We start from the raw sequence: 25,039 nt of genomic DNA on the forward strand, positions 1-25,039 counted from the left end.
GTTAAGTTCATATTATATGTGGAGAGTACTAAAACTCTGTATCGTGTTAAGTTCATATTATATGTGGAGAGTGCTAAAACTCTGTATCGTGTTAAGTTCATATTATATGTGGAGAGTACTAAAACTCTGTATCGTGTTAACTTCATATTATATGTGGAGAGTACTAAAACTCTGTATCGTGTTAACTTCATATTATATGTGGAGAGTGCTAAAACTCTGTATCGTGTTAAGTTCATATTATATGTGGAGAGTACTAAAACTCTGTATCGTGTTAAGTTCATATTATATGTGGAGAGTACTAAAACTCTGTATCGTGTTGACTTCATATTATATGTGGAGAGTGCTAAAACTCTGTATCGTGTTAAGTTCATATTATATGTGGAGAGTACTAAAACTCTGTATCGTGTTAACTTCATATTATATGTGGAGAGTGCTAAAACTCTGTATCGTGTTAACTTCATATTATATGTGGAGAGTACTAAAACTCTGTATCGTGTTAACTTCATATTATATGTGGAGAGTGCTAAAACTCTGTATCGTGTTAACTTCATATTGATTTGATTTGAGTACTAAAACTCTGTATCGTGTTGACTTCATATTATATGTGGAGAGTACTAAAACTCTGTATCGTGTTGACTTCATATTATATGTGGAGAGTACTAAAACTCTGTATCGTGTTAACTTCATATTATATGTGGAGAGTACTAAAACTCTGTATCGTGTTAACTTCATATTATATGTGGAGAGTGCTAAAACTCTGTATCGTGTTGACTTCATATTATATGTGGAGAGTACTAAAACTCTGTATCGTGTTGACTTCATATTATATGTGGAGAGTACTAAAACTCTGTATCGTGTTAAGTTCATATTATATGTGGAGAGTACTAAAACTCTGTATCGTGTTAACTTCATATTATATGTGGAGAGTACTAAAACTCTGTATCGTGTTGACTTCATATTATATGTGGAGAGTACTAAAACTCTGTATCGTGTTAACTTCATATTATATGTGGAGAGTACTAAAACTCTGTATCGTGTTAACTTCATATTATATGTGGAGAGTACTAAAACTCTGTATCGTGTTAACTTCATATTATATGTGGAGAGTGCTAAAACTCTGTATCGTGTTAACTTCATATTATATGTGGAGAGTACTAAAACTCTGTATCGTGTTAACTTCATATTATATGTGGAGAGTACTAAAACTCTGTATCATGTTGATTTCATATTATATGTGGAGATTGCTAAAACTCTGTATCGTGTTAAGTTCATATTATATGTGGAGAGTACTAAAACTCTGTATCGTGTTGACTTCATATTATATGTGGAGAGTACTAAAAACTCTGTATCGTGTTAACTTCATATTATATGTGGAGAGTGCTAAAACTCTGTATCGTGTTAAGTTCATATTATATGTGGAGAGTACTAAAACTCTGTATCGTGTTAACTTCATATTATATGTGGAGAGTGCTAAAACTCTGTATCGTGTTAACTTCATATTATATGTGGAGAGTACTAAAACTCTGTATCGTGTTAACTTCATATTATATGTGGAGAGTACTAAAACTCTGTATCGTGTTAAGTTCATATTATATTATAAAACTCTGTATCGTGTTAAGTTCATATTATATGTGGAGAGTACTAAAACTCTGTATCGTGTTGACTTCATATTATATGTGGAGAGTACTAAAACTCTGTATCGTGTTAAGTTCATATTATATGTGGAGAGTACTAAAACTCTGTATCGTGTTAACTTCATATTATATGTGGAGAGTACTAAAACTCTGTATCGTGTTGACTTCATATTATATGTGGAGAGTACTAAAACTCTGTATCGTGTTAAGTTCATATTATATGTGGAGAGTACTAAAACTCTGTATCGTGTTGACTTCATATTATATGTGGAGAGTACTAAAACTCTGTATCGTGTTAACTTCATATTATATGTGGAGAGTACTAAAACTCTGTATCGTGTTAACTTCATATTATATGTGGAGAGTACTAAAACTCTGTATCGTGTTAACTTCATATTATATGTGGAGAGTACTAAAACTCTGTATCGTGTTAACTTCATATTATATGTGGAGAGTACTAAAACTCTGTATCGTGTTAAGTTCATATTATATGTGGAGAGTACTAAAACTCTGTATCGTGTTAAGTTCATATTATATGTGGAGAGTGCTAAAACTCTGTATCGTGTTGACTTCATATTATATGTGGAGAGTACTAAAACTCTGTATCGTGTTAACTTCATATTATATGTGGAGAGTACTAAAACTCTGTATCGTGTTAACTTCATATTATATGTGGAGAGTACTAAAACTCTGTATCGTGTTGACTTCATATTATATGTGGAGAGTACTAAAACTCTGTATCGTGTTGATTTCATATTATATGTGGAGAGTACTAAAACTCTGTATCGTGTTGACTTCATATTATATGTGGAGAGTACTAAAAACTCTGTATCGTGTTAACTTCATATTATATGTGGAGAGTGCTAAAACTCTGTATCGTGTTAAGTTCATATTATATGTGGAGAGTGCTAAAACTCTGTATCGTGTTGACTTCATATTATATGTGGAGAGTACTAAAACTCTGTATCGTGTTAACTTCATATTATATGTGGAGAGTACTAAAACTCTGTATCGTGTTAACTTCATATTATATGTGGAGAGTGCTAAAACTCTGTATCATGTTAACTTCATATTATATGTGGAGAGTACTAAAACTCTGTATCGTGTTAACTTCATATTATATGTGGAGAGTACTAAAACTCTGTATCGTGTTAAGTTCATATTATATGTGGAGAGTACTAAAACTCTGTATCGTGTTAACTTCATATTATATGTGGAGAGTACTAAAACTCTGTATCGTGTTGACTTCATATTATATGTGGAGAGTACTCAAACTCTGTATCGTGTTGATTTCATATTATATGTGGAGAGTACTAAAACTCTGTATCGTGTTAACTTCATATTATATGTGGAGAGTACTAAAACTCTGTATCGTGTTAACTTCATATTATATGTGGAGAGTACTAAAACTCTGTATCGTGTTGACTTCATATTATATGTGGAGAGTGCTAAAACTCTGTATCGTGTTAACTTCATATTGATTTGATTTGAGTACTAAAACTCTGTATCGTGTTAACTTCATATTATATGTGGAGAGTACTAAAACTCTGTATCGTGTTGACTTCATATTATATGTGGAGAGTACTAAAACTCTGTATCGTGTTGATTTCATATTATATGTGGAGAGTACTAAAACTCTGTATCGTGTTAACTTCTACTAAAACTCTGTATCGTGTTAACTTCATATTATATGTGGAGAGTACTAAAACTCTGTATCGTGTTAAGTTCATATTATATGTGGAGAGTGCTAAAACTCTGTATCGTGTTAACTTCATATTGATTTGATTTGAGTACTAAAACTCTGTATCGTGTTAACTTCATATTATATGTGGAGAGTACTAAAACTCTGTATCGTGTTGACTTCATATTATATGTGGAGAGTACTAAAACTCTGTATCGTGTTGACTTCATATTATATGTGGAGAGTACTAAAACTCTGTATCGTGTTAACTTCATATTATTTGTGGAGAGTACTAAAACTCTGTATCGTGTTGATTTCATATTATATGTGGAGAGTACTAAAACTCTGTATCATGTTAAGTTCATATTATATGTGGAGAGTACTAAAACTCTGTATCGTGTTGATTTCATATTATATGTGGAGAGTACTAAAACTCTGTATCGTGTTAACTTCATATTATATGTGGAGAGTACTAAAACTCTGTATCGTGTTGATTTCATATTATATGTGGAGAGTACTAAAACTCTGTATCGTGTTAACTTCATATTATATGTGGAGAGTACTAAAACTCTGTATCGTGTTGACTTCATATTATATGTGGAGAGTACTAAAACTCTGTATCGTGTTAACTTCATATTATATGTGGAGAGTACTAAAACTCTGTATCGTGTTGATTTCATATTATATGTGGAGAGTACTAAAACTCTGTATCGTGTTAAGTTCATATTATATGTGGAGAGTACTAAAACTCTGTATCGTGTTAAGTTCATATTATATGTGGAGAGTGCTAAAACTCTGTATCGTGTTAAGTTCATATTATATGTGGAGAGTACTAAAACTCTGTATCGTGTTAAGTTCATATTATATGTGGAGAGTACTAAAACTCTGTATCGTGTTAAGTTCATATTATATGTGGAGAGTACTAAAACTCTGTATCGTGTTGACTTCATATTATATGTGGAGAGTACTAAAACTCTGTATCGTGTTGATTTCATATTATATGTGGAGAGTACTAAAACTCTGTATCGTGTTGACTTCATATTATATGTGGAGAGTACTAAAACTCTGTATCGTGTTAACTTCATATTATATGTGGAGAGTACTAAAACTCTGTATCGTGTTAAGTTCATATTATATGTGGAGAGTGCTAAAACTCTGTATCGTGTTGACTTCATATTATATGTGGAGAGTACTAAAACTCTGTATCGTGTTAACTTCATATTATATGTGGAGAGTACTAAAACTCTGTATCGTGTTAACTTCATATTATATGTGGAGAGTGCTAAAACTCTGTATCATGTTAACTTCATATTATATGTGGAGAGTACTAAAACTCTGTATCGTGTTAACTTCATATTATATGTGGAGAGTACTAAAACTCTGTATCGTGTTAAGTTCATATTATATGTGGAGAGTACTAAAACTCTGTATCGTGTTAACTTCATATTATATGTGGAGAGTACTAAAACTCTGTATCGTGTTGACTTCATATTATATGTGGAGAGTACTAAAACTCTGTATCGTGTTGATTTCATATTATATGTGGAGAGTACTAAAACTCTGTATCGTGTTAACTTCATATTATATGTGGAGAGTACTAAAACTCTGTATCGTGTTAACTTCATATTATATGTGGAGAGTACTAAAACTCTGTATCGTGTTGACTTCATATTATATGTGGAGAGTGCTAAAACTCTGTATCGTGTTAACTTCATATTGATTTGATTTGAGTACTAAAACTCTGTATCGTGTTAACTTCATATTATATGTGGAGAGTACTAAAACTCTGTATCGTGTTGACTTCATATTATATGTGGAGAGTACTAAAACTCTGTATCGTGTTGATTTCATATTATATGTGGAGAGTGCTAAAACTCTGTATCGTGTTAACTTCATATTGATTTGATTTGAGTACTAAAACTCTGTATCGTGTTAACTTCATATTATATGTGGAGAGTACTAAAACTCTGTATCGTGTTAAGTTCATATTATATGTGGAGAGTGCTAAAACTCTGTATCGTGTTAACTTCATATTGATTTGATTTGAGTACTAAAACTCTGTATCGTGTTAACTTCATATTATATGTGGAGAGTACTAAAACTCTGTATCGTGTTGACTTCATATTATATGTGGAGAGTACTAAAACTCTGTATCGTGTTGACTTCATATTATATGTGGAGAGTACTAAAACTCTGTATCGTGTTAACTTCATATTATTTGTGGAGAGTACTAAAACTCTGTATCGTGTTGATTTCATATTATATGTGGAGAGTACTAAAACTCTGTATCGTGTTAAGTTCATATTATATGTGGAGAGTGCTAAAACTCTGTATCGTGTTAATTTCATATTATATGTGGAGAGTACTAAAACTCTGTATCGTGTTAACTTCATATTATATGTGGAGAGTACTAAAACTCTGTATCGTGTTGATTTCATATTATATGTGGAGAGTGCTAAAACTCTGTATCGTGTTAACTTCATATTATATGTGGAGAGTACTAAAACTCTGTATCGTGTTGACTTCATATTATATGTGGAGAGTACTAAAACTCTGTATCGTGTTAACTTCATATTATATGTGGAGAGTACTAAAACTCTGTATCGTGTTGATTTCATATTATATGTGGAGAGTACTAAAACTCTGTATCGTGTTAAGTTCATATTATATGTGGAGAGTACTAAAACTCTGTATCGTGTTAACTTCATATTATATGTGGAGAGTGCTAAAACTCTGTATCGTGTTAAGTTCATATTATATGTGGAGAGTACTAAAACTCTGTATCGTGTTAAGTTCATATTATATGTGGAGAGTACTAAAACTCTGTATCGTGTTAAGTTCATATTATATGTGGAGAGTGCTAAAACTCTGTATCATGTTGACTTCATATTATATGTGGAGAGTACTAAAACTCTGTATCGTGTTAAGTTCATATTATATTGATTTGAGTACTAAAACTCTGTATCGTGTTAAGTTCATATTATATGTGGAGAGTACTAAAACTCTGTATCGTGTTAACTTCATATTATTTGATTTGAGTACTAAAACTCTGTATCGTGTTAAGTTCATATTATATTACTAAAACTCTATCGTGTTAAGTTCATATTATATGTGGAGAGTGCTAAAACTCTGTATCATGTTGACTTCATATTATATGTGAGAGTACTAAAACTCTGTATCGTGTTAAGTTCATATTATATGTGGAGAGTACTAAAACTCTGTATCGTGTTGACTTCATATTATATGTGGAGAGTACTAAAACTCTGTATCGTGTTAAGTTCATATTATATGTTCTAAAATATCGTGTTAACTTCATATTATATGTGGAGAGTACTAAAACTCTGTATCGTGTTGACTTCATATTATATGTGGAGAGTGCTAAAACTCTGTATCGTGTTAACTTCATATTATATGTGGAGAGTACTAAAACTCTGTATCGTGTTGACTTCATATTATATGTGGAGAGTACTAAAACTCTGTATCGTGTTAACTTCATATTATATGTGGAGAGTACTAAAACTCTGTATCGTGTTAAGTTCATATTATATGTGGAGAGTGCTAAAACTCTGTATCGTGTTGACTTCATATTATATGTGGAGAGTACTAAAACTCTGTATCGTGTTAACTTCATATTATATGTGGAGAGTACTAAAACTCTGTATCGTGTTGACTTCATATTATATGTGGAGAGTACTAAAACTCTGTATCATGTTAACTTCATATTATATGTGGAGAGTACTAAAACTCTGTATCGTGTTGATTTCATATTATATGTGGAGAGTACTAAAACTCTGTATCGTGTTAACTTCATATTATATGTGGAGAGTACTAAAACTCTGTATCGTGTTAATTTCATATTATATGTGGAGAGTACTAAAACTCTGTATCGTGTTAACTTCATATTATATGTGGAGAGTACTAAAACTCTGTATCGTGTTAACTTCATATTATATGTGGAGAGTACTAAAACTCTGTATCGTGTTAAGTTCATATTATATGTGGAGAGTACTAAAACTCTGTATCGTGTTGACTTCATATTATATGTGGAGAGTACTAAAACTCTGTATCGTGTTAATGTAACGGATTTGAAACGGCTAGCTTAGTTAGCGGTGCGCGCTAAATAGCGTTTCAATCGGTTACGTCACTTGCTCTGAGACCTTGAAGTAGTAGTTCCCCTTGCTCTGCAAGTGCCGCGGCTTTTGTGGAGCGATGGGTAACGATGCTTCGAGGGTGACTGTTGTCGATGTGTGCAGAAGGTCCCTGGTTCGCTCCCGGGTATGGGCGAGGGGACGGTTTAAAATTATACTGTTACATTGATGCTGTTGACCCGGATTACTGGTTGCTGCGGAAAAAGGAGGAAGGTCAAAAGGGAGGTGAGTGTAACGGATGTGAAACGGCTAGCTTAGTTAGCGGTGCGCGCTAAATAGCGTTTCAATCGGATACGTCACTTGCTCTGAGACCATGAAGTAGTAGTTCCCCTTGCTCTGCAAGGGCCGCGGCTTTTGTGGAGCGATGGGTAACGATGCTTCGTGGGTGACTGTTGTTGATGTGTGCAGAAGGTCCCTGGTTCGCGCCCGGGTATGGGCGAGGGGACGGTTTAAAATTATACTGTTACATTAACTTCATATCATATGTGGAGAGTACTAAAACTCTGTATCGTGTCCAGTGATTTCGATGCCTTTGAATTGATACTAGATCTGATGGATGTGAGATGTGAGATTTGTTTGACTAACTCGTTATTGTATTACTATTTTTCCTTTAGTTTATTTAGCAAATTTATTTTTTTTAAACTCTGCATTGTTGGTTAAGATTAAAATGGAAAAATACATTTAAGGAACCTGCATTCCTCTCTACACTTGAGAATATGCTATGTTTTTGCACCGGCAGAGACGCTTCGCTGTATCGGTGTCAGTCAACGCTGCAGAATATATATCCCGACGAAACATAAACAATACAATTCCCACACAGCTTTACTTCAAAGAACAACTCTGAGAATAAATGCATGATGCAGGGAGCTGGAGCCTCCAGCAGTGAAAATGGAAGTTTATTTTTTTCCTTCTGTTGAAGTACAATAATGCAACACTTGCTGAATCAGTGGAGAGAGAGAGAGACAGAGGGAGAGAGAGACAGAGGGAGAGAGAGAGAGACAGAGGGAGAGAGAGAGAGAGACAGAGGGAGAGAGACAGAGGGAGAGAGAGACAGAGAGAGAGAGAGAGAGAGACAGAGGGAGAGAGACAGAGGGAGAGAGACAGAGGGAGAGAGAGACAGAGGGAGAGAGCGAGAGAGAGACAGAGGGAGAGAGAGAGCAAGAGAGACAGAGGGAGAGAGAGAGTGAGAGAGACAGAGGGAGAGAGAGAGCGAGAGACAGGGAGAGAGAGCGAGAGAGAGAGAGAGAGAGAGAGAGAGAGAGAGAGGGAGAGAGGTGCTTTTACACCTGCATTGTTTGCTGTTTGGGGGTTTAGGCTGGGTTTCTGTACAGCACTTTGAGATATCAGCTGATGTACGAAGGGCTATATAAATAAATTTGATTTGATTTGATTTGATTTGATTTGAGAGAGAGAGAGACAGAGGGAGAGAGAGAGACAGAGGGAGAGAGAGAGAGACAGACAGAGGGAGAGAGAGAGACAGAGGGAGAGAGCAAGAGAGAGAGAGACAGAGGGAGAGAGACAGAGGGAGAGAGACAGAGGGAGAGAAAGACAGAGGGAGAGAGCGAGAGAGAGAGACAGAGGGAGAGAGAGAGCAAGAGAGACAGAGGGAGAGAGAGAGCGAGAGACAGGAGAGAGAGAGAGAGAGAGAGAGAGAGAGAGAGAGAGAGAGAGAGAGAGAGAGAGAGAGAGAGAGAGAGAGAGAGAGAGAGAGAGAGAGAGAGAGAGAGAGAGAGAGAGAGAGGAGAGAGAGAGAGAGAGACAGAGGGAGAGGGAGAGAGAGAGACAGAGGGAGAGAGCGAGAGAGAGAGAGACAGAGGGAGAGAGACAGAGGGAGAGAGACAGAGGGAGAGAGCGAGAGAGAGAGACAGAGGGAGAGAGAGAGCAAGAGAGACAGAGGGAGAGAGAGAGCGAGAGAGACAGAGGGAGAGAGAGAGCGAGAGACATAGGGAGAGAGAGAGAGACAGAGGTAGAGAGAGAGACAGAGGGAGAGGGAGAGAGAGAGACAGAGGGAGAGAGAGAGAGACAGAGGGAGAGAGACAGAGGGAGAGAGAGTGAGAGAGACAGAGGGAGAGAGAGAGCAAGAGAGACAGAGGGAGAGAGCGAGAGAGAGAGAGACAGAGGGAGAGAGAGAGCAAGAGAGACAGAGGGAGAGAGAGAGCGAGAGAGACAGAGAGAGAGAGTGGGAGAGAGAGAGACAGAGGGAGAGAGCGAGAGACAGAGGGAGAGAGAGAGACAGAGGGAGAGAGAGAGAGAGAGAGAGAGAGAGAGAGAGAGAGAGAGAGAGAGAGAGAGACACAGAGGGAGAGAGAGTGAGTGAGATAGAGAAACGTATGTATCTGCTCCCTTCCCTCATCAGAGAGCTCCAAACATCCCCCTTTCTGGTTTCTCTATTATCTAAGCCCCATGCATTCATCCTATGGCTACTGTACAGTCTACCCTCTCTAACACAACACAATGGACCAGGAATTCAATTCCATTCACAGAAGTTTATAATCCCATTCCAACAATAAATCAATGTTTATACCCCCATCTGTGTGTGTAGAAGATCTCTTTATTATAATAGTGTGCATATTTTGACTTCTTCATAGATAGTTGTCACTCACGTTCAACAGGACTTTTGTATTGTACACAGTGTTCTGTAAACGTAGCTCAGGTAATGCCAGGGTTCTACATTCACGTTGCAAAGTTACCCCGGTTACACTGGAGAACACATCTGTAAATAGATTCATCTTACCTACATCAAACACAATGATATAACAGTAACAGTGGACAGTTACGTTTAAAATACTTTACATTCACGTTTCGTTTATAAACAATTTGATAAATACAAGATTAGATATATAACAAAAGAATATATTTATATATTTTTCCATGTCTTATACTCCACATACAATATAATTGTTGTGTGTGGCTTGCTTCCTGCCATTAATGTTATTTCACAATAAGAAAAATTCAGTTACATTTCAACTCCATTTGAATAAATAAAGAAACCGAGAAGAGAAACAAAACGAAAGACAAAAACAGCAGACATCTCAAAAAAAAAGGGGTGAACAGTTTGGCACTTCCTTGGTGGTGACTTTTCTTTAAGTCGAGTTTGACAAAAAATAGGCTTCAACAGATGACAAAGTAACATATAAAGACACCATAAACTATTTAACGTAACAATGAATGAGGCATTTCAAACTTAAAATACACTAGCTATCCTTCCACATGCACGGGCACACACACACACACACACACACACACACACACACACACACACACACACACACACACACACACACACACACACACACACACACACACACACACACACACACACACACACACACACACACACACACACACACACACACACACACACACACACACACACACACTCTTTGAAGGAGAAGCTCCTGATTTCGCTCACCCATATGGACCTCAAAACAATGCATTGGAAAGATGCAACATAACAAAGAGAACATTGTATAAAAAGTAAAGAAATCACTTGTTTTGTTGAGTCTACCTGTGTTAATGCTGTAAGTCAGTTAAGCTTTTGATAAAACAGGGCATTTCTTGCATTCCACACTAAGAGTGCTTACCTCTCCATAGAAAACTGAAACAAGTACTTATGTTAAAGACTTCTTTCAAGTGCTGGATTCAACTTCATTTAATCAAAGCCTCCCTTTGTGTCTCTTCCCCACTGTTTAATACTACTGTTTATCCACCAGCACGGCGAAGGCAAATCATTGGATCAAGGGCACAAGCCTCTCTGAAGAGGATGCTCGTACTATGCAACACATTAAAGTTGGTACACACAGTACCATTAGTAACCATAGCAGGACAATGTAGACCTCTGCTCTGTGTAAAGGCCATGTGTAAAGCATAAGGACGACCACTTGCAAGACAAAACACTTCTGAGTCTCAACATAAATTGTTCCCTTTTCTGTGAGACAGGTGACAAAAGCTTCAGATCTGTTTCAGGTAGGTTTCAAAAGATGGAGAAGGCAACTGGGAAAAACCTCTACTGCTGTAAGATGAATATCTAAAGGACATTGTCATTCGAACTGAATTAATAATGTATGTTGGTAACCATGAAGTGTATCTATCATCCACGAGCTCTGATCTGCAGGAGGATTCCTGAGTCGTCGGGCAAAACATTTCTGTATGGACCAATGAAAACATTTACCCTTCTGTATGGACCAATGAAAACATTGACAGGTTGGGAAGTGTCTAGCTCGATAAGGCACTGACACAGTTGAGCTGCTGTTATCTAGAGTAGTGACTGGGGACCTACTCAGTCAGACATACAAAGAGGGCACTGAAACTAGATGTCTTCCCTTTCTCATTCACCTAAAAGCTTGAGGGGCCTCTTTGAAAAGAATCAAGAAGATAAAAAGCAATGTGAGTCATGTTTGTCTCCCCTGCCTAGAGCATACATGATGACAGAAGTGGTCATTTGGTACTTTTTGACTTGGTTTAAGTGTCTAACCCATGTATAACTAATGAACACAGAAAACACCTGTACATGCTCTGCATGGAATGTCTCCATCTTATATGAGTTGTATACACGTTTAAAAAATGACCACGATGACGATGTCACATGGTAAAACGTTTTCAATAAAAGGATACTTCAAAAGCAAAAACATGGAGGATACTGAGTTGACTCTGTAGGCAGAGGTTGATGAGAGAATCTGTAGTCACTTCACAGAGAGAGAGAGGGAGATGAGGGGCCGAGTGGGAAAGAGGGGATGGCAGGTCGCAGGTTGGGTCAGAACCAACAGAACACAGAGAGGCAGAAAGGAGCATGGCGTTATCCCTGTCCATCCTCCAGTAGCAGGAGGCTCAGCAGCAGGAACATCTGCCGTCGAAACACAATGACTCCAACACCCCGGAATTGTGAGTAGTGGGGAAGGTTGGGTGACATCAGGTTGTCAGATAGCCAACCAGTGCTTGAGCTGAAATATAAAAGGGTGAATTTGATAAAGCTTCATTGCCAATAGTTTTCCATTCTGGTCATCACTCTGTCTACCTCCACTATACCTCTATGTTTTACAGCCCTTACAGATGTAGAACCTTAAACACACTACAAGTTTGCATTTCCTGCTGTGCGAGAAAATAGTCAGCAACAAAAGATTGATCAAAATTTCAGACTTAATTTGCCATAATGAAAGATATATCAACCCCTACGAAAATGTCCATTCATTATAATACACATAATAATTCAAATGTCCTGTTGCTGCAGGACTATTTTCCTGCTCTAGCACACTGGCTCAAATTAAGATCCAACATCTGTACTCACCGTGAACTGTCTGATGGTAGCTCCCTCCGCCACCAGATGATGTTCGTGTTCTGGTGTGATGCAGTAGGCGATCCTCTGAAAAATAAACCATTACAGTACATAACTCATACCTTACAATAAACACAGTCTTACGCTGCATAAAACAGAATCCAAAGAGTTTAGATGCACATTGTCCCAAGCACAAGAGACATGATCTTAAAGCTTGTAATAAACTAGCACTTTAATCTATGGTCACAGTTTATTCTATAGATCCACCATTTCCTCTATAGATTAGGAACTTGGAGATAGCTCAAATATGGCGAACAGCATTCTGATTCTGATGTGATCAGGCTGGACTGGATGTACACTGTACTGTAGTGTGTACTGCATGACCTCTGATGTCTCTTCCAGATTGCCCCCATCCTCATATCTGACTGAGTGCACTTGGTGTGATAACAGTATGATAGACAGTGATCTCAGCTGGAGGAAAAGCATGGGAGATAGTCATGGAAGGAGTCTAAACACTGCCAGGATATCAGAAGGAAATGCCACGAGGAGTGAGTAGGAAAACACAAGGTAACACTGTTTACTGCTCAGGAAGATAATCAAAGCTGTGGAATGTTGTTTTTATGATTGTACTGTACACTGTTCAGTCTTTGAACCCTCAAGATCTCTAACCAGCGTCCCAAAAGTACTGACATCATCAACCATCAACCATTGAAAAGGAAAAAGTCTGTTTATGTGTCAGTTCAATGTCAAGCCGTGAAGAGTCCAAGCTAAATGCTTGCCATTGATCTAAGATTATCTTTGCATAAAATAAACACATACTAACCCAGGGGGGCAACCCTGGTTGAAATGACATGATAATCTGGCTATAAGGATGGCATTTCAACCAATTTTGACCGCTGGGATACAGATCAGAGGTTGCTATTTACCACAGCTTTCAAGCTACATGACTTCAAGCTACAGTACATACTGTACCTGCCAACATTAACACTACATGTTAAAACTTCTTAAGGATTGGACTCTTTTTCACCTAAAATTACATACCCAAATCTAACTGCCTGTAGCTCAGAACCTGAAGCAAGGATATGCATATTCTTGATACAATTTTTTTATTTTATTTTTTATTTTACCTTTATTTAACTGGGCAAGTCAGTTAATTAAGAACAAATGTACAATAATGGCCGACCCCGGCCAAACCCAGACAATGCTGGGCCAATTGTGCACCGCCCTATGGGACTCCCAATCATGGCTGGTTGTGATATAGCCTGGAATCAAACCAGGGTATGTAGTGACGCCTCTAGCACTGAGATGCAGTGCTTTAGACCGCTGCGGAACTCGGGAGCCATTTGAAAGGAAACACTTTGAACTTTGTGGAAATGGGAAATTAATGTAGGAGAATATAACACATTAGATCTGGTAAAAGATAATATAAACAAAAAAACGTTTTTTCTATTTATTTTTTGTTCCATAATCTTTGAAATGCAAGAGAAAGGCCATACATTAAGATAGTAGCCTATGTGTAATTTAGATTGATTCCACAAGATGGCAGCAGTGTGTGTGCAAAGTTTCACAGGTCAACCCTTAAAGAGATTGGTGGGGCTAAGGCTTAAGAGGGTGTGAACAATGTTGAATGGGTGTTGACAAAGAAAGGCTCTCCAATAGTAGTACCAAAACATTGAAAGATGGTTTTCTCAAAAGTGAGTTTACAAGTTGATCAACTTTCAAAGCACAATTACTTTCTCATTGTTTCCTCAAATGCAGTGTATGATATACCATTTTGTAGCTCTAAGTCTCTGCTTTTATCCCATGTAAAAAAATAAAATGTTGCTACATAAGACAGGATCCAGATGGTGAGTCACATTTTATCTCTGGGACCCTCAGGATGACAAATCAGAGCAAGATTACTGAATGTAAGTACATGATTTACCTTCAGAGGTGAATGTCTCAAACCAGTGTTGTTGTTGTTGTGCACTCTCCTCAAACAATAGAATGGTATTTTCTTCTGTAATAGCTACTGTAAATTGGACACTGCAGTTAGATTAACACGAATTGAAGCTTTCTGCCCATATAAGATGTGTCTATGGACCGGAAAGTTGCTGGTGTATACCACGTTTTCTAGTCACATTATCACATACGAGCAACAGTGTTTTTTAAATGTATGTAAATTGTCGTTTGTCTGTCATGCCTTTTACGTTATATGTCGGACCCCAGTAAGACTAGCTGTCGCCATTGGCAATGGCTAATGGGCATCCTAATAAATCAAATCAATCTAAGGTTATCTTTATATTACATAAACAACAACTATGCAGATGAGAGGAATTTGTTTTTCCACTGACCTGTTTGAATGTCCCTGGCATACTGAGGAACTTGTAGATGGCGTAGATGGGCACGAACATCATGGAGGACAGAGCTACGCCCCAGCCAATCACATTGGACCATGAAGGAAAGACATAGTCATCATAACTCAGGCCCGTGGACGTCACGATGCTGGCTATCACCACGACCTGGTGAGAGGAGAGAAACAACAGAACGGATAGCTAGGTCATCATACAAACTGAGGACAGGAGGAACAACAGAACCGTTAGCTACGTCACCATATAAACTGAGGACAGGAGAAACAACAGAACCGTTAGCTAGGTCACCATATCAACAGAGGACAGGAGAAACAACAGAACCGTTAGCTAGGTCACCATATCAACTGAGGACAGGAGAATCAACAGAACCGTTAGCTAGGTCACCATATAAACAGAGGACAGGAGGAACAACAGAACCGTTAGCTAGGTCACCATATCAACTGAGGACAGGAGGAACAACAGAACCGTTAGCGAGGTCACCATATCAACAGAGGACAGGAGGAACAACAGAACCGTTAGCTAGGTCACCATATAAACTGAGGACAGGAGGAACAACAGAACCGTTAGCAAGGTCACCATATAAACAGAGGACAGGAGAAACAACAGAACCGTTAGCTAGGTCACCATATCAACTGAGGACAGGAGAATCAACAGAACCGTTAGCTAGGTCACCATATAAACAGAGGACAGGAGAAACAACAGAACCGTTAGCTAGGTCACCATATCAACTGAGGACAGGAGAAACAACAGAACCGTTAGCTATGTCACCATATAAACTGAGGACTGGAGAATCAACAGAACCATTAGCTAGGTCACCATATAAACTGAGGACAGGAGAATCAACAGAACCGTTAGCTAGGTCACCATATAAACTGAGGACAGGAGAATCAACAGAACCGTTAGCTAGGTCACCATATAAACTGAGGACAGGAGAATCAACAGAACCGTTAGCTAGGTCACCATATAAACTGAGGACAGGAGAATCAACAGAACCGTTAGCTAGGTCACCATATAAACTGAGGACAGGAGAATCAACAGAACCGTTAGCTGAGGACAGGAGTCACCATATCAACTGAGGACAGGAGGAACAACAGAACCGTTAGCTAGGTCACCATATCAGGTCACCATATCAACAGGACAGGAGAATCAACAGAACCGTTAGCTATGTCACCATAAACTGAGGACAGGAGGAACAACAGAACCGTTAGAGGTCACCATATAAACAGAGGACAGGCAAATCAAAAGAACCGTTAGCTAGGTCACCATATAAACTGAGGACAGGAGAATCAACAGAACCGTTAGCTAGGTCACCATATAAACTGAGGACAGGAGAAACAGAACCGTTAGCTAGGTCACCATATAAACTGAGGACAGGAGAAACAACAGAACCGTTAGCTAGGTCACCATATAAACTGAGGACAGGAGAATCAACAGAACCGTTAGCGAGGTCACCATATCAACAGAGCACAGGAGAAACAACAGAACCGTTAGCTAGGTCACCATATAAACTGAGGACAGGAGGAACAACAGAACCGTTAGCAAGGTCACCATATAAACTGAGGACAGGAGAATCAACAGAACCGTCAGCTAGGTCACCATATCAACTGAGGACAGGAGAATCAACAGAACCGTTAGCAAGGTCACCATATAAACTGAGGACAGGAGAATCAACAGAACCGTCAGCTAGGTCACCATATAAACTGAGGACAGGAGGAACAACAGAACGGTTAGCTAGGTCACCATATAAACTGAGGACAGGTGAAACAACAGAACCGTTAGCTAGGTCACCATATAAACTGAGGACAGGAGGAACAACAGAACCGTTAGCAAGGTCACCATATAAACTGAGGACAGGAGAATCAACAGAACCGTCAGCTAGGTCACCATATCAACTGAGGACAGGAGAATCAACAGAACCGTTAGCAAGGTCACCATATAAACTGAGGACAGGAGAATCAACAGAACTGTTAGCTATGTCACCATATAAACAGAGGACAGGAGAAACAACAGAACGGTTAGCTAGGTCACCATATAAACTGAGGACAGGTGAAACAACAGAACCGTTAGCTAGGTCACCATATAAACTGAGGACAGGAGAAACAACATAATGGTTAGCTAGGTCACCATATAAACTGAGGACAGGAGAATCAACAGAACCGTTAGCTACGTCACCATATAAACTGAGGACAGGAGAATCAACGGAACCGTTAGCTAGGTCACCATATAAACTGAGGACAGGAGAATCAACAGAACTGTTAGCTAGGTCACCATATCAACTGAGGACAGGAGGAACAACAGAACCGTTAGCTAGGTCACCATATCAACTGAGGACAGGAGAAACAACAGAACCGTTAGCTAGGTCACCATATAAACTGAGGACAGGAGAATCAACAGAACCGTTAGCTAGGTCACCATATCAACTGAGGACAGGAGGAACAACAGAACCGTTAGCTAGGTCACCATATCAACTGAGGACAGGAAAATCAACAGAACCGTTAGCTAGGTCACCATATCAACTGAGGACAGGAGAATCAACAGAACCGTTAGCTAGGTCACCATATAAACTGAGGACAGGAGGAACAACAGAACCGTTAGCAAGGTCACCATATAAACAGAGGACAGGAGAAACAACAGAACTGTTAGCTATGTCACCATATAAACAGAGGACAGGAGAATCAACAGAACCGTTAGCTATGTCACCATATAAACAGAGGACAGGAGAATCAACAGAACCGTTAGCTAGGTCACCATATAAACTGAGGACAGGAGAAACAACAGAACTGTTAGCTATGTCACCATATAAACAGAGGACAGGAGAATCAACAGAACCGTTAGCTATGTCACCATATAAACAGAGGACAGGCAAATCAAAAGAACCGTTAGCTAGGTCACCATATCAACTGAGGACAGGAGAAACAACAGAACCGTTAGCTAGGTCACCATATAAACTGAGGACAGGAGAATCAACAGAACCGTTAGCTAGGTCACCATATCAACTGAGGACAGGAGAATCAACAGAACCGTTAGCTAGGTCACCATATCAACTGAGGACAGGAGAATCAACAGAACCGTTAGCTAGGTCACCATATAAACAGAGGACAGGCAAATCAAAAGAACCGTTAGCTAGGTCACCATATCAACTGAGGACAGGAGAAACAACAGAACCGTTAGCTAGGTCACCATATAAACTGAGGACAGGAGAAACAACAGAACCGTTAGCTAGGTCACCATATAAACTGAGGACAGGAGAATCAACAGAACCGTTAGCTAGGTCACCATATCAACTGAGGACAGGAGAATCAACAGAACCGTTAGCTAGGTCACCATATAAACTGAGGACAGGAGGAACAACAGAACCGTTAGCAAGGTCACCATATAAACTGAGGACAGGAGAATCAACAGAACCGTTAGCTAGGTCACCATATAAACTGAGGACAGGAGAATCAACAGAACTGTTAGCTATGTCACCATATAAACAGAGGACAGGAGAAACAACAGAACGGTTAGCTAGGTCACCATATAAACAGAGGACAGGAGAATCAACAGAACCGTTAGCATATAAAAAGAGGACAGGAGTCACCATATCAAACAACTGAGGACAGGAGGAACAACAGAACCGTTAGCTAGGTCACCATATAAACTGAGGACAGGAGAATCAACAGAACCGTTAGCTAGGTCACCATATCAACAGAGGACAGGAGGAACAACAGAACCGTTAGCTAGGTCACCATATAAACTGAGGACAGGAGAATCAACAGAACCGTTAGCTAGGTCACCATATCAACTGAGGACAGGAGAATCAACAGAACCGTTAGCTAGGTCACCATATAAACTGAGGACAGGAGAATCAACAGAACCGTTAGCTAGGTCACCGTATAAACTGAGGACAGGAGAATCAACAGAACCGTTAGCTAGGTCACCATATCAACTGAGGACAGGAGAATCAACAGAACCGTTAGCTAGGTCACCATATAAACTGAGGACAGGAGGAACAACAGAACCGTTAGCAAGGTCACCATATAAACTGAGGACAGGAGAATCAACAGCACCGTCAGCTAGGTCACCATATCAACTGAGGACAGGAGGAACAACAGAACCGTTAGCAAGGTCACCATATAAACTGAGGACAGGAGAATCAACAGAACCGTCAGCTAGGTCACCATATCAACTGAGGACAGGAGAATCAACAGAACCGTTAGCTAGGTCACCATATAAACTGAGGACAGGAGAATCAACAGAACTGTTAGCTATGTCACCATATAAACAGAGGACAGGAGAAACAACAGAACGGTTAGCTAGGTCACCATATAAACTGAGGACCGGTCAAATCAAATCAAATCAAATCCAATTTTATTTGTCACATACACATGGTTAGCAGATGTTAATGCGAGTGTAGCGAAATGCTTGTGCTTCTAGTTCCGACAATGCAGTGATAACCAACAAGTAATCTAACTAACAATTCCAAAACTACTGTCTTATACACAGTGTAAGGGGATAAGGAATATGTACATAAGGATATATGAATGAGTGATGGTACAGAGCAGCATACAGTAGATGGTATCAAGTACAGTATATACATATGGGATGAGTGTGTAGACAAAGTAAACAAAGTGGCATAGTTAAAGTGGCTAGTGATACATGTATTACATAAGGATGCAGTCGATGATGTAGAGTACAGTATATACATATGCATATGAGATGAATAATGTAGGGTAAGTAACATTATATAAGGTAGCATTGTTTAAAGTGGCTAGTGATATATTTACATAATTTCCCATTATTAAAATGGCTGGAGTTGGGTCAGTGTCAATGACAGTGTGTTGGCAGCAGCAACTCAATGTTAGTGGTGGCTGTTTAACAGTCTGATGGCCTTGAGATAGAAGCTGTTTTTCAGTTTCTCGGTCCCAGCTTTGATGCACCTGTACTGACCTCGCCTTCTGGATGATAGCGGGGTGAACAGGCAGTGGTTCGGGTGGTTGATGTCCTTGATGATCTTTATGGCCTTCCTGTAACAACGGGTGGTGTAGGTGTCCTGGAGGGCAGGTAGTTTGCCCCCGGTGATGCGTTGTGCAGTCCTCACTACCCTCTGGAGAGCCTTACGGTTGAGGGCGGAGCAGTTGCCGTACCAGGCGGTGATACAGCCCGCCAGGATGCTCTCGATTGTGCATCTGTAGAAGTTTGTGGGTGCTTTTGGTGACAAGCCGAATTTCTTCAGCCTCCTGAGGTTGAATAGGCGCTGCTGCGCCTTCTTCACGACGCTGTCAGTGTGAGTGGACCAATTCAGTTTGTCTGTGATGTGTATGCCGAGGAACTTAAAACTAGCTACCCTCTCCACTACTGTTCCATCGATGTGGATAGGGGGGTGTTCCCTCTGCTGTTTCCTGAAGTCCACAATCATCTCCTTAGTTTTGTTGACGTTGAGTGTGAGGTTATTTTCCTGACACCACACTCCGAGGGCCCTCACCTCCTCCCTGTAGGCCGTCTCGTCGTTGTTGGTAATCAAGCCTACCACTGTTGTGTCGTCCGCAAACTTGATGATTGAGTTGGAGGCGTGCGTGGCCACGCAGTCGTGGGTGAACAGGGAGTACAGGAGAGGGCTCAGAACGCACCCTTGTGGGTCCCCCGTGTTGAGGATCAGCAGGGAGGAGATGTTGTTGCCTACCCTCACCACCTGGGGGCGGCCAGTCAGGAAGTCCAGTACCCAGTTGCACAGGGCGGGGTGGAGACCCAGCGTCTCGAGCTTGATGACGAGCTTGGAGGGTACTATGGTGTTGAATGCTGAGCTGTAGTCGATGAACAGCATTCTCACATAGGTATTCCTCTTGTCCAGGTGGGTTAGGGCAGTGTGCAGTGTGGTTGAGATTGCATCGTCTGTGGACCTATTTGGGCGGTAAGCAAATTGGAGTGGGTCTAGGGTGTCAGGTAGGGTGGAGGTGATATGGTCCTTGACTAGTCTCTCAAAGCACTTCATGATGACGGAAGTGAGTGCTACGGGGCGGTAGTCGTTTAGCTCAGTTACCTTAGCTTTCTTGGGAACAGGAACAATGGTGGCCCTCTTGAAGCATGTGGGAACAGCAGACTGGTATAGGGATTGATTGAATATGTCCGTAAACACACCGGCCAGCTGGTCTGCGCATGCTCTGAGGGCGCGGCTGGGGATGCCGTCTGGGCCTGCAGCCTTGCGAGGGTTAACACGTTTAAATGTCTTACTCACCTCGGCTGCAGTGAAGGAGAGACCGCATGTTTTCGTTGCAGGCCGTGTCAGTGGCACTGTATTGCCCTCAAAGCGGGCAAAAAAGTTATTTAGTCTGCCTGGGAGCAAGACATCCTGGTCCGTGACTGGGCTGGGTTTCTTCTTGTAGTCCGTGATTGACTGTAGACCCTGCCACATGCCTCTTGTGTCTGAGCCATTGAATTGAGATTTCACTTTGTCTCTGTACTGACGCTTAGCTTGTTTAATAGCCTTGCGGAGGGAATAGCTGCATTGTTTATATTCGGACATGTTACCAGACACCTTGCCCTGATTAAAAGCAGTGGTTCGCGCTTTCAGTTTCACGCGAATGCTGCCATCAATCCACGGTTTCTGGTTTGGGAATGTTTTTATCGTTGCTATGGGAACGACATATTCGACGCACGTTCTAATGAACTCGCACACTGAATCAGCGTATTCGTCAATATTTCCATCTGACGCAATACGAAACATGTCCCAGTCCACGTGATGGAAGCAGTCTTGGAGTGTAGAGTCAGCTTGGTCTGACCAGCGTTGGACAGACCTCAGCGTGGGAGCCTCTTGTTTTAATTTCTGCCTGTAGGCAGGGATCAGCAAAATGGAGTCGTGGTCAGCTTTCCCGAAGGGGGCGGGGCAGGGCCTTATATGCGTCGCGGAAGTTAGAGTAACAATGATCCAAGGTTTTACCACCCCTGGTTGCGCAATCGATATGCTGATAAAATTTAGGGAGTCTTGTTTTCAGATTAGCTTTGTTAAAATCCCCAGCTACAATGAATGCAGCCTCCGGATAAATGGTTTCCAGTTTGCAAAGAGTTAAATAAAGTTCGTTCAGAGCCATCGATGTGTCTGCTTGGGGGATATATACGGCTGTGATTATAATCGAAGAGAATTCTCTTGGAAGATAATGCGGTCTACATTTGATTGTGAGGAATTCTAAATCAGGTGAACAGAAGGATTTGAGTTCCTGTATGTTTCCTTCATCACACCATGTCCCGTTAGTCATGAGGCATACGCCCCCGCCACTCTTCTTACCAGAGAGATGTATGTTTCTGTCGGCGCGATGCGTGGAGAAACCCGTTGGCTGCACCGCCCTGGATAGCGTCTTCCCAGTGAGCCATGTTTCCGTGAAGCAGAGAACGTTGCAGCCTCTGATGTCCCTCTGGAATGCCACCCTTGCTCGGATTTCGTCAACCTTGTTGTCGAGAGACTGGACATTGGCAAGAAGAATGCTGGGAAGTGGTGCGCGATGTGCCCTTTTTCGGAGTCTGACCAGAACACCGCCGCGTTTCCCTCTTTTTCGGAGTCGTTTCCTTGGGTCGCTGCATGCGATCCATTCCGTTGTCCTGTTTGTAAGGCAGAACACAGGATCCGCGTCGCGGAAAACATATTCTTGGTCGTACTGATGGTGAGTTGACGCTGATCTTATATTCAGTAGTTCTTCTCGACTGTATGTAATGAAACCTAAGATGACCTGGGGTACTAATGTAAGAAATAACACGTAAAAAAACAAAAAACTGCATAGTTTCCTAGGAACACGAAGCGAGGCGGCCATCTCAGTCGGCGCCGGAAACAACAGAACCGTTAGCTAGGTCACCATATCAACAGAGGACAGGAGGAACAACAGAACCGTTAGATAGGTCCCCATATCAACAGAGGACAGGAGAAACAACAGAATGGTTAGCTAGGTCACCATATAAACAGAGGACAGGAGAATCAACAGAACCGTTAGCTAGGTCACCATATAAACTGAGGACAGGAGGAACAACAGAACCGTTAGCTAGGTCACCATATAAACTGAGGACAGGAGAATCAACAGAATGGTTAGCTAGGTCACCATATAAACTGAGGACAGGAGAATCAACAGAACCGTTAGCTAGGTCACCATATAAACTGAGGACAGGAGAATCAACAGAACCGTTAGCTAGGTCACCATATAAACTGAGGACAGGAGAATCAACAGAACCGTTAGCTAGGTCACCATATCAACAGAGGACAGGAGGAACAACAGAACCGTTAGCTAGGTCACCATATAAACTGATGACAGGAGAAACAACAGAACCGTTAGCTAGGTCACCATATAAACTGAGGACAGGAGGAACAACAGAACCGTTAGCTATGTCACCATATCAACTGAGGACAGGAGAAACAACAGAACCGTTAGCTAGGTCACCATATAAACTGAGGACAGGAGGAACAACAGAAGAGCTATGTCACCATATCAACAGGAGAAACAACAGAACCGTTAGCTAGGTCACCATATCAACAGAGGACAGGAGGAACAACAGATCCACTAGGTCTTGATGCTGGCTATATCCACAAAGTATGAAGAGGAGAAAAAACAACAGAGTGGTTATAATATTCCCAACGAGACATCAAACAGAGCTTCTGTAGAAATAACGAATACTCCTCCTCCACTCCGCCACTGTTCATTTTGACAAAAAAATGAAAGCATTGCAGAGATGAAATTGAGTTGAATAGAACAGACTAGGGCATGGTCGCTCCCTCTGGGGTTTGAACATACTGTAATAGACTTTCACTGTAAGTACTCTGGTTCACCAGGCTGCTGTAGACTAGAGACTGGAGGCCCATCACCACTGAACTGTAGCTCTGTAGCTTTGTAACTGTTGCCCCAGAGAGGAGCAAACATCACTAGTAGTTATAATACAACACTGGAAGGTCAGGGAAGTGTCTCTTCCTCGTCTCCGACTTAATATCAAAGGCCAACAACATTCTTCTATGTCCTTCTTCTACAAATGCCATCTATGCAACAGCCAAAGTTGCGTGCTATCTTCCTGATTTTTGCTGTTTCTGCCTTGCTTCTGGAGGTAAGGCGAGCCTAGAACCATGGTAGCATACACTACACGTTAAAACTAAACAATGATAGCTTTCCTCAGCTTTCCTCCTTAGGTTTAAAGATCATGGTGATATATTGTCTTACAATCTAATCTACCTCTTTTCCTGGCTTTCAATCTTCCTCTGCTCTTTTTATTTCCTATTTGCCATATAAAACATATACACTTCCCACATGGAAGGAAGAATATTGACTTATGACTGATCATAATCAATGTAAAAGCATTAAGGGAATAACATAATTTCCCACCAAGACAGATAATGTGCTTTCGGTAATCCCTATCTATACAAACCCATACAGTATCTGTGCTTCAGTGACATAGCATATTTCTAATATTATAAAATATATAGACCAGAAAATATAAATTGAATGTGATATTTTTTAAACCAATTTGTTCCCTCCCACTACATACGTGTTGATTTGTCTCATTTACATCATAAAGTATTGTCATGACATGGCCCTCTTTGGATATAGCAAGCACCAACTCTCTCTCTCTCTCTCCCTCTCTCTCTCTCTCTCTCCCTCTCTCTCTCTCTCTCTCCCTCTCTCTCTCTCTCTCTCTCTCTCTCTCTCTCACCACCTCTCTCTCTCTCTCTCTCTCTCTCTCTCTCTCTCTCTCTCTCTCTCTCTCTCTCACCACCTCTCTCTCTCTCTCTCTCTCTCTCTCTCTCTCTCTCTCTCTCTCTCTCTCACCACCCTCTCTCTCTCTCTCTCTCTCTCCCTCTCTCTCTCTCTCTCTCTCTCTCTCTCTCTCTCTCTCTCTCTCTCTCTCTCTCTCTCTCTCCTCTCTCTCTCTCTCTCTCTCTCTCTCTCTCTCTCTCTCTCTCTCTCTCTCTCTCTCTCTCACCACCTCTCTCTCTCTCTCTCTCTCTC

General features: G+C 40.6%; 1 protein-coding gene across 1 annotated transcript in view; it reads right to left on the reverse strand.

The window, feature by feature from the left end:
• Positions 1-9,994: 9,994 nt before the first annotated feature.
• The window catches only part of LOC118376015 (sodium-dependent noradrenaline transporter-like), a 111,629-nt gene continuing 96,584 nt past the window's right edge, over positions 9,995-25,039 (reverse strand). The window contains exons 12-14 of the mRNA XM_052484976.1: positions 15,069-15,236; positions 12,748-12,822; positions 9,995-12,403 (exon numbers count right to left, since the gene is read on the reverse strand). Coding sequence (XP_052340936.1) covers positions 12,380-12,403; positions 12,748-12,822; positions 15,069-15,236 — 267 coding nt within the window. The 3' untranslated portion in view covers positions 9,995-12,379. The remainder of the gene's footprint in view (positions 12,404-12,747; positions 12,823-15,068; positions 15,237-25,039) is intronic.

Source organism: Oncorhynchus keta, chromosome 2, assembly GCF_023373465.1.
Source record: "Oncorhynchus keta strain PuntledgeMale-10-30-2019 chromosome 2, Oket_V2, whole genome shotgun sequence".
In the NCBI taxonomy this organism is placed as follows: domain Eukaryota; kingdom Metazoa; phylum Chordata; class Actinopteri; order Salmoniformes; family Salmonidae; genus Oncorhynchus; species Oncorhynchus keta.